The following is a 12,050-nucleotide window of genomic DNA, read 5'->3' on the forward strand; positions in this document are numbered from 1 at the left end:
AATTCTCATCAGAGAAGGCTGCATGTTCATAAAATATTTCTTTGCACTACCCTTTCATTTTCAGAAGAATTCTTATGTCGATAGCTATAACAGGCAAATTGTTCAAGAAGATTTGTACTTGTGTGGCTCTGAGATATCTCTTAATTCTCATCAGAGCAGAAAAAAACCTTCATACTTGGTCTCACGAGGACATCTAATACAAAGATGAAATCTGCTGAATTGGAAGCATGGGACTACAAAGCGACCCCCCATTTGTCACTCTTCCCCAATGTCATTTGTATATGCTCTGCTTTTTAAATCATGCTCAATGGGAGGTATGATTGAGGACTACCTTTTTCATAATTTCAAGCTTCATATGGAAGTCAAGTAAATTTTTGTAAAATATATGAATATTTTACATGGACTTTACAAACTTCATGATAACTGTTTTCAATATTTTGAAAACTAAACACCTGGGAGGGAGGGGGAATTGACATCTCCTCCACATTATCTGTAATGTAATAATTCAGTATTTTCTGCCTGAACAGAGCAAACAAAGAAACATATAACATAAAGTTTAGAAAGATGCAAACAAATGAAATGCCAAAGCAGCTTTGCTATGGTCTAGGGAGCAGGTTGCTAAGCCACTTCTGGACTCTGCCTGCTAGGATATGGGCCTGATGCCACTTGCAGTACTAAAGAGATGGGAGAGGCACCTTTTGCCAATCAGTGTTTCAAATCAACTTTGGGATTTTAGGTCATCCTCTCAGTTATCTGGTCTGGTCAACAGAATATGCATATTCGGTAGTTATAACCCTCTGTTCACAAGTAAGCAGAGATATATATATTTAGTAATTATTATATCATATTCCTTTGATTATTCTAAATTTGTATGAAATTTTACATTTGTTTAGGTTTAGAGAAACCCTCTCTGAAAATTCGTATAGCCTCACTCACAATCCACTATCTTGCCTCAATACCAGCTTATTTATATTAACATAAAGGGGATTAATTTGCTTAATGAATTGTTAATTAGGAAGGGTTTTTCATGAAATTGAGCATTGCAAAAATAATTAGTAGTTGGTTGTAAATTTGATTGATTGTTATATACTGCATTATTTGTTAAAATAAAAATGAAAGAATTGCATTTTCCCCGATTTTGTATCTAATAACTTTCTGGAATAACAATCTCTGAGCATAGCATGTATCCATTTGCGCTCTGTGTAGTAGATTCTGCTTCTATCTTGTGACAGACAAACAAAGCAGAACATGTTTCAACTCTTCAATATGGGCCCTATTTAAAGAAAAGTAACATAGTTCACCTCTGAAGATAAGGGCAGCTGACAATGCTTCTACTTTCTGTTACTCCTCTTTCATCCTCTTTATAGTCTTGCTAACATCTACTGGAATCCATGTGCTCAGAGACTCTCCTGAGGAGTTGAGGACCGTAGGTACTGTGTTCACTTTCCACCAAGACAGAAACAATGGATATACTGTTCTGGCGACTGGACCTACAATGGAACCTGTGGATTTAATTGTAATTATTCATTTTTTTCTTAAACTTTGAGATATTAAACTGGTATATATTGTAATCTTTGTGTGTTGATTATGTCTGTCTGTCTGTCCATGTCTCTTATCAGTATCCCCAGAACTGCTGCAACTTCAAAGACAGAATTTATTGGACTGATAGACCTATCAAATAATAGTTCAATGCATCATAGATTATACTGGCTGGGCCGTCCATCTGGCCATGAGAGGCAACAATAACTATCACGTGACATGTTTATATCTCAAAAACTATTTAATGAAGAGTGATAAAACTTAGTGAAATTTGGGATGTACCAAATAATAATTGAATGCATTATAAATTATGGAGATTAATTGCTCCATCTGTCAATGTCAATCAAAAGTCAATAACCAAATTTTTTTTAACATTGCAATATCACCAAAAGTATTTGAGCTATGAATGTGAAATATGTCAATAATTGAACCACTTGATACCTGCTGACTGCTCTGAAACTATTGCAAACACAAAGATAATATATCATGTCTGAATGAAATACCCAGTTCCAGTAATTCAAAGGCTCTGTGTATCTGTCTGTTAGAGAGAGTTAAAAGTTGATAGTATATATATATATATATATATATATATATATATATATATATAACACACACACACACACACACACACACACACACACACACACACACACATAAAAAAATAATAATACGAGGGTCATCTGGAAAGTAGTACCCGTTTTTTAATTAAAAAAAGAACGAACATATATTTTTTTTAAAAAAAACTTTGTAATTGTTAACAACAAACTTTAAACTACTTCTCTACATAGTCACCATACACATTTAAGCATTTGTCATAACACGTGATGAGTTTTTGTAACCCAGCTTCATATTCCTCTGCCGCCAGTCCATTGAGAAAAGTACTCACCCCTTCTTTAGTTCCTCATCATCGTATATATATATATATATATATATATATATATTATTAATAACAGCAACAGTTTTGTGATACAATAATTAGTTGCAATATTCTCGAAATTACTTACTATATATTACAATAGTATTTTGAAGTAAGTATCTTGAAACCTGCTATAGAGGATCCACATTATATGAGAGGTTTGGGAGGGGGTTAAGAGGGTTGTTAATGAAAGTGAGAATGAAACTCCTGCTCTATGAAGGCTTTTGTATAAGGAATTTTGATGATTATTTCTAAGCGGACATTAAGGGTTAAAAAATGCTGGTTAGGAGTTTGCAATTCCTCTTTGCATTCACATAGAGGTGTTTTTAATTAATCTATGTAAACCAAATTTTTTGAAATATGCCTTCAATTTTTTATCGTCATGAAAATAAATAAAGTGTTTTTTTTGGGGGGGTTCCAAACGACCACTATCTCTGAAATGTTATAAAAATGTGGGGTCTAATCGTGATGGAATTTAAATATGGCACAGGTTCAGGTTAATTTTCAAATTTTATTAATTGGCTAAAACAACGTTCTTATCAATTTTATGAAATAACTTTTTCTTAGTATTGGGTAGCTCTACAAATTTGGTCTTGTTTTGATGCGATTCGCAGCTGTTTTTAAAACCCATTATCATTGTAAACTGACATTGCGAAACAGATTATATACAGATTAATATTCAGTGAAGTAGCGATGTGCATTGAACTAGGCAACACTGCATGCACTGTCACTACCCGACACAACAGCGAACCATGCAATATGCAGGCTGTCACTGCGAGTTGGGTAGCAACAGCCACTACACTTCCCGTTACAGAGCTAACTGTACATTGATAGACTGAAATTTTCACCAACTTCTAGTTATGTACTAACTTGAACCTTAATCATACGTATATTAAAAAATTGGTCCTTAAATATTACAATGGGTGGAGGTTTTATGATGTGTATACTGGTAATAAAATGCCAACTTTATAAATTCAATGTGAACTTTTGCTCAAATGCTTTTTAATCAAAGTAAGCTACATTTCTCAAAGTAGCCAACTTGCTTCATTCAGTGTTGTGTATCACTGTTACATAATAACAGGGAGATATATCCTTACATTTAGGAAGATGTCTCTCTTTACAATTCAATTATATATAAATGGAAATTATGTCCAAGTACATTTTTTTACACTTGGTTAGATATTGCTTTATGTGTTGCAGGTAATCTTCCATGAAGCAAACTCAGGAATCTTGTATGAATACAAATTGGCCTTGGAAAGTAAGTTTTGTATTAGTTTTACATTCAAACACTTGTTCAAATCACGATTTCCTATTTTTGCTTTTACATATTAGCAAAGGGAACAGGGCATTTACTGCAGTTGACATAGTCAATCCGAACAAGAGTACCTAGAGACCCAACCTCTGAACCTCTCCTCTGGTTCTGTCTCATCAACGACATCTCTGGACATATGGAGAACCATCCTTATCCACTTTCATCGACCAACTTAACCACTTCTGCTCCATCAAGTTCACATGAACCAACTCCATCACCTAAATCATCTACTGGATGTGGACGTGCACATTGAGGAAGGTCATTTGAAAACATTCATATATGAGGTGTGTCCGGAAAGAAAGGTTACAGTCTGTATAGGCCAAAAGGTGATGTTTTAGTGTGTACATTGGCAACACTGGCTTTGACCTTCATCCTTCTGCTTTTGTCTCGCGGCCGTTCGTCATTGTTACCTGGAGTCTAGTTCGAGTAACACATACTGACAATGGCTGTGCCGGTTCAGAATCCTGCCAAATGTGAAGTACACTCCATCATACGTTTTCTCCATGCAATAGGCGAGTGCCCAGTGGATATCCACAAAGCAATTGTTCATCACATTGAGGAAACAATTCATGCAAATCAGCGTCTCACAGTAAGACAATTGCACAAAATCATTCCGGAAGTGTCTAAGACAATGCTTTCGGACCATCTGCCATACAGCCTGGATCTTGCACCCAGCGACTTCCACTTGTTTCTTTACCTTAAGAAACATCTTGCAGGTCAACACTTCCAGGACGATGAAGAGATCAAGAACGAAGTTGAAATGTGGTTCCAGCAGCAGGCGGTGGAATTCTATGACTGTGGAATACAGAAGCTAGTACCTACACTTAACAAGTGTTTGGACAGTGCTGGAAATTATGTGGAAAAATAACTCATGTTAACTCATGTAACACTAAACACTAAATAATTTGCAGTGGACGTGTTGTCAAATACCTTTTTTTTTTTTTTTTTTTTTTTTTTTAATGAATACTAGCCATTGTAACCTTTCTTTCTGGACATGCCTCGTACATCAAACCCACCAACCACATGCAGTACTTACGTTTCTCCAGCTCCCATCTATTCCACACTAAGAAAGCCACCCCATTCTCCCTGGCCCTCAGGTGTCAGCGCCTCAACACTTCACCTACCTCCCGACAGAACTACAACCTCCACCTACATCAAGCCTTGGTCAACTGTGGATATCCTTTCACCCTAGTCACCAAACAAATATCCCGAGCTGCCTCAAACACCTCCACCAAGAAACCTTCCACCAAGCCCCCCTACTTGTCACTCAATATCACCCCCCCCTCAACAAAATCAGACATACCCTACATTCCCTCCTCCTCATCCTCCACAGTGATCCCAACACCAGAAACATCTTCCCCAAGCCCAGATGAGGAAGGGGGGCTTATACCCAGGGAAACATCCACAGTCCTCAACCTCAGAATCAATAACCACTGCTCTTCCGCCCAAAACCTGGACTTTGCTGTGGCCGTGCATACCCACAATATCCCTTTCAACAACTGCTTCCAGGTAGCGATCATCCACACCTTACCTCTATCCACCAATGTCTCGGAATGTAATATATGGGAGAGGGCCTGCATATCAGCCATGAGTGCAACCACACCCCCTGGCCTGAGCAAAGCCACCCAGTAACGTTCCCTATCCCCACCCCTCACCTTCATCACTATCCCTTGTTCTCCTCACCACATTGCACCACCTCCAACATTCCACCCACACCACTCATAGTTTTCGACAGACAAGATAAAAAAATCAGGGTTAAAGCACAAATACACATTTTGTATGGTATTTAGGGTATATTAATGTGGCCCTAATATGAAGATTATATGTCATATGCAGTTTACAATGGTTTTAAACTTTTTTATATTAATACATGTACATGTATATAATTTCTATTACTAAAACACTTCCTGCAATGATAGTGCCAGAAAAATGAGTAGGGATACAAAGGGATGGCGGGAATATTTTCATGGGGTCAGACACGTTTAGTACACATCTAAATACCATACAAAAATGCATATTTGTGCTGGAATATAATTTATTTATCTAGTTTCTCTACCTTGCTTCTGTAGGGTAGACTGCTTGATTTGGAAGAGGGGTGTTCAGCTCCCCTACCCCTAGTCTAGTGCAGGGTGGCCACTCTAGAACCATCATAAAATTCAAGTATAATTCCAGGTTTTCAAGGCAAGCTTTCCAAAAATTCAAGGGTACAAGCAAATGTTTTCTCTATTTCAATCTTACGTATTACCACTTCACTCTCTCTCTCTCTCTCTCTCACACACACACACACACAATGATATCAATAATATAAAATGTCTGTTTGGTTCCAATGTACCCAAAAATTTTGATTCAATTAGATTACATGGTATGTGTGTGTGTGTGTGTGTGTGTGTGTGTGTGTATATATATATATATATATATATATATATATATATATATATATACATACCATGTAATCTAATTGAATCAAAATTTTTGGGTTCATTTGGGTATATATATATAAGTTTATTTTTTGGTTTTAGTAATAGAAATTATATACATGTACATGTATTAATATAAAAAAGTTTAAAACCATTGTAAACTGCATATGACATATAATCTTCATATTAGAACAAAATCAATATGCTTAAGTACTTTACGTAATTACTATGACATTATAGGGGTACACCTTTAAAAGTTCTAGTCAGAAAATCATTTTGTTTGACTCAGTTACATTAACAATAGATTTCTTTTGCAGACCATACTGAAGTGAACAGCTGGAAAGCAGGAGAGGTTTTGCAGAACAGTCCAATAAATAGGCCTAGGTAAGAAAAAGGCAGTTATTTTTTTTAAAAGAGAAAAGTCTCTTTTTTGGCATGTGTGCGTATCTACTTATTTTAATTTACAGATGACTCAATAAGCCTACATTGGTTGATGCAGTTAGAATATTTATTAATCAGTTGCATCTCTAATGTATGTGTACATCTACCCAGTGTGCAAATGAAAAGTTTGGATTTAAGAGATGTCATAAATTTCAGGATTCAGGTGCAAACAGGAAATTCATATATTTACAAGGGAATCTACTCTCTTTATGACAGTGGATAAATGCAAATTTCTATTAATATTGTAACAAAACAACATGATGATTCATTCACTTTTCTCACAGTAAATATATTTTTCAAGCATTCACTGTTGCCACTGCTGGTTTATACGAGGGTCACTATTTATATTTTGAGCCTTGGCAACACTGATTGAAGTTAGGCGCGATTTGACGTTTGCATGGAATTGTCTGGCATTATTGACCAAACAAATGTTTTGTCAATAGCTTCATTTGTGTTGTTTATGTTGCCTTGGAGATTGCGCGACAACAATAAAATGGCATTAACTCGTGAACATTTTCATGCGATGATTTTTTACGATTTTCGACGTAGATTATCAAGACATGAGTGCATCGATCAACTTACTTCCACGTTTGGCGATGAAGCCCCATCCTTTGCCACTGTGAAACGCTGGTATAACGAATTTAATCGTGGCCGCCATTCGCTCACCGATGAGATTCACGAAGGTCATCCAAAATCAGTTCTTGTTCAAGAAAACATTGATGCTGTGCAAAACCTAATACTGCAAGATCGTCATGTAACATACTGTGAGATTGAGGCAACCATAGTCATTAGTTCCACCAGCATATATAAAATATTACATGATCATTTAGCTGTGAGAAAGGTATGTTCTCGTTGGATCCCACACAATTTGACAAAAACTCAAAAAGACACTCGCGTCAATTGGTGCAAACAAATGCTCAATAAATACAATCGTGGTGCTTCAAAAGACGTATATAAGATTGTAACAGGTGACGAATCATGGATATATGCATATGAGCCGGAACATAAACAGCAGTCGACTGTATGGGTGTTTCAAGATGAACCCAATCCAACAAAAGTTGTTCGCGCTCGAAGCACATCGAAACAAATGGTCGCCTGTTTTTTCGGGAAAACTGGTCATGTGGCAACTGTGCCTTTAGAGGAACGTAGAACGGTCAACTCTGAATGGTACACAACAATTTGTTTGCCAGAGGTCTTTGGTCAAATACGGAAAACAAACAAATGCCGTCGGATCATTCTTCATCAAGACAATGCCAGCTGTCACACATCTCGTCTAACAACAGACTTTATGAACAGTCAAAAAATCGAATTGATGGGTCATCCGCCTTACAGTCCTGATTTGGCACCCAATGACTTCTTCTTGTTCCCGAATGTCAAGAATAAATTGCGTGGACAAAGATTTTCGTCGGCGGAAGACGCCGTTGATGCGTTCAAAAACCATATTATGGAGGTGTCTCAAGAAGATTGGAAAAACTGCTTTGACAAATGGTTTCGAACAAATGCAAAAGTGTATTGACCATAACGGAGAATACTTCGAAAAACAATAAAGCAGTTTTCAATGCCAAATTCCTGTTTTTTCATTGTTAGGCTCAAAATATAAATAGTGACCCTCGTACTGATTTTTAAAATTTTCCATGAATTGTTGCTGCATTTTACCACACTACATTAGCCATTTTCTCATTCTGCAATAAAGTTTACCATTTCTATAGAACTAGCAAAAAAAAGAAAAGTGTTCCCTTGTGCTTAGCACCATGCCATGAAGGCGTATAGGGGGTGTGGAGGTAACGCCCCACACTTTCTTGATCCGCTCGTGAGTGGGGGTGATGTGATGAGCACCACACCCCTGACCACCTTTACCCCCAGCGTTTCCCCCAGGTACCCATGTTATTCGACGCTGGGTGGGCACCGGGGCCGCTTCCAACATTAGAAAAGTTCCCGGATTTGAACGAAAAAAACACTGTTTCGTCACCAGGCTTGTCGGAAACTGTGAGTGGGCGGGATGCGTCGGGAGGGACGGAGGGACGAGATATGTTGGGAGGGTGGGATGAGGTGGGTTAAGGTAGGGACATTACTGGTTGGCCTTGTTCAGGCCAGGTGGAGTGGTTGCACTCATGGCCGATATATAGGCCCTCTCCCATCTTTTGCGAACAGAGGTGTTGGCTGGTTGGGGTAGGAGATGGATGATCGCTACCCGGAAGCAGTCATTGAAAGGGATGTTGTGGTGGTTGGTATGGACGGCAACAGTGAAGTCCAGGTTGTGGGTTGAGGAGCGGTGGTTATTGATGCGGAGGTTGAGGGCAGTAGATGTTTCCCCCAGGTAAAAATCATCACAGATGTTGCAGGTGAGGATGTAGATTAGGTTTGAGGCATGGCAGGTCCCCTTGGGATGAAGGGTAAATTTGCCAGTGGCCATGTGCACCTGGAGGGTGTGAGAGGTAATGAGGATGGGGCAGGTCTTGCACCTGGGGCGGTTGCATTTATGGGCAGGGGGGTGTTGGATGTGTGGTGAAGGAGTGTTGTGGACCAGGATGTTTTGGAGGTTGGGGGGGCGTTTGAAAACCACTCTGGGTTTGTCGGGAAATATGTTTTTGGTTTCAGAATCACTGTGGAGAATTGGGAGAAGAGAGTGCAGTGCAAGTAGGTTGGCATGAGTTAAAACGATATCATCTCAATGGGATGGACAGTACGAGGAATGCCATGCACTAATGGTGGACTTGATAGTGCAATGACATTCTTTGTGGACACATCCTCTTTGTATGTCCAAATCATCTCATCTATGTTTATCTATTCTGCCCATGGACACATATGGTGTGAGTAGTCCCAGGTTTGAATCTCAGTACAAATTTCAAAAATTTCGTAAAAAAATAAATGAGAACACATCATTATGAGAGCAATTAGGAATCCGCTTGAAAGGAATAGTAGCAAGCCAGGTAACCATGGCGATGGAAATTTGCTGCATTGGCCATGCATCTCCCAATAAAAAGCCACTTTGATGAGTCTTCCATGACTTGCAGGGTCATTGATAAATACCATTTGATAGGATATATACACCTGCTCTCCCCCCCCCCCCCAAATATCTCAAAATGTTGTTCTGTAAGTAACTGGAGTAAAACTCCTGACAAAAGTAATCTGAAAGAGACTGGTAAACTACAATGTAACACATGGTTGGTGTGGACGGCGACAGTGAAGTCCAGGTTGTGGGTGGAGGAGCGGTGGTTATTGATGGGGATTAACGTGAATTACATTAATCTGCTTGACATATTTGGATTTAAGAGTCTTAGTAATAGAAGGAAAATATTAGAACAGTTGTACTTGTATAAAACAATTAATAGTGTCTTAGACAACAGCTCCTTTGTCGGTCAAATACAATTCAATATAAGAAAAAATAATCTGCGTAATAGAAATATTCTAACTTCTAAAATTTCAAAAACTCAGAAATATAGAAACTCACCAATAAATAGAATGTGTCACAGTTACAATATCCTTGTTGCAAACAATCAATGTGTGGATTTTTCACTTCCATGAATAATAGATTCAGTGCTATAGAAACTCTGATAGAATATACCTAGGTAGATCGTTTAAAATAAATGTTACCATTTACAGTGTGCAATATTTGTGTATCACGTATAAACCTCTTGCCTAAATGTATGTAGATAAGTATATATATATCTCATGCGTTACGTATGTTGTATGTTATATGTATTGTACGTGAATGACTGAATATGTGTTTGTATATTTCCATGTAATTTCTATTGTATTAATCAAACACAGTGTACGCCTTCTGTAATTGGAGGTTCAATCCTCTGTAGAAGTGCAAAGCATAAATAAATAAATAAAAATAAATAAATGGTCAGTGGCATCTATTAATGACTTTGCATAGGATAATACTGATTGGTGAGTGATGTTCTATTAGTTACCTAAAAGCTAACCGCTTTATATTTATTTTACAAATAAAATATACTTTCGCACCTTTTGATATTTTCAAATATAGTGAAATGTAGTGGATCAAGGAAAAAATTCATATTCTCTCTCACTTGGAACTCATCAACTGATTAAAAAAATGTATCCTATTGTCCACCCAGTTCACAAGTAATATTAAAAATTTGATATTGTGCAACTTAATTTACATATTATTTAGTACATTATTTTAAATGTCAATTCAACTAATCATACAATTGGTAAAAAAAAAAGTATGCTGTCTTAACATTATTAAACATCGTAATTCCTATGCATAGAATCTATTTATAGAATTACAAGTAATATGACAAACTATTGTATTGTATTTGTTGTCCTTCAAAATGTACAGCACTTAATGTGTGAGCATTGTAAACATTATGTGTGTCCGTTTCAGATGGGTTCTTGCAGATTGGAGTGAGTGCTCAGTAACATGTGGCGAAGGCATGAGGACTCGTGTATATATTTGCAAGGAAAGAAACTCGATTCAAGAAGGAAAATGCACCAAGCCTCCTCCCCTTGCACACCTGGAGCTGTGTTTTGTTCACAACTGCAAAGGAAAAGAGAAAAAGGTAGAAAGAGTTCTTCTCTTTCCGTAACAATGAATCATTTGCCTTAACAGCCTGCTCAAATTCCTGATTATAATTTCGCAGGATTTGTTTCTTTTCCTCGGCAAGCAATTTTTAAATTAAATTCCACTTTGGGTACAAAGGAAAAAAGGTAGGATATATTTTGAAGTGGTACATAAACAACTGAGGATCATGGTGGTCCAGTTGATATGGCTTCGGACTGCCCATGGGAGACCATTGAAAAACTTTTTGTACCTAAACAAAAGTGGAGGGTGCACAATGTCACTCTGCCATGCCCTCCATGAAAAGAAATTCCTGGCTATGTTCATGACTTCAAGTACCCCTGTAACCACACTGTCCCATCAGCATATGAAATCTTTGGATCTGGTTATTTTTTAATCAAGATAGTTTTCTCTAGTAGGACCCTTAGTTATGGACATGAGCAATGGAGGTGAAGATGAATGAAATGAAATAATAATAATAGATGCCCTGCCTACTACATCCCCTCATCATGTCAAGGCTTCCCTACTGAAAGGGAGAAAAACAAACACACACACACACACATCATATATCCTGTATATACATAATTTTCAGTAGCATTTTTCTTTTGTACTTTTGTATAATACACCATTTCAGTTTGTTTGTTTGTTAATCTTTGCAATTTAATTCTAATGTAAGTCAGCATCAAAAGTATGCATTCATTCTGAATCATAAACAACAAAAAAATAAAGTAGCTAACACATGGAGAAATTATAATTTCTTAACATTTTGGTCTTTGTATCATGACTGTTGCTCTTAAAAAATAATAACCTTATAATTTGTAGTCATAGGAATGCTACTATTTTGAATAACACAAACTAGCTAAGTCACATGAAATTCTCTTCTCTAGAGGACTCCTCTAC

General features: G+C 37.3%; 1 protein-coding gene across 1 annotated transcript in view; it reads left to right on the top strand.

Moving 5' to 3' along the window:
- LOC145986590 (uncharacterized) overlaps positions 1–12,050 on the top strand; it is a 91,131-nt gene that overhangs the window by 66,967 nt on the left and 12,114 nt on the right. The window contains exons 4-7 of the mRNA XM_083120770.1: positions 1,368–1,516; positions 3,656–3,713; positions 6,502–6,568; positions 10,977–11,151. Coding sequence (XP_082976896.1) covers positions 1,368–1,516; positions 3,656–3,713; positions 6,502–6,568; positions 10,977–11,151 — 449 coding nt within the window. The remainder of the gene's footprint in view (positions 1–1,367; positions 1,517–3,655; positions 3,714–6,501; positions 6,569–10,976; positions 11,152–12,050) is intronic.

Source organism: Lepisma saccharinum, chromosome 4 (assembly GCF_977018435.1).
Source record: "Lepisma saccharinum chromosome 4, izLepSacc3.1, whole genome shotgun sequence".
NCBI classification, from domain to species: domain Eukaryota; kingdom Metazoa; phylum Arthropoda; class Insecta; order Zygentoma; family Lepismatidae; genus Lepisma; species Lepisma saccharinum.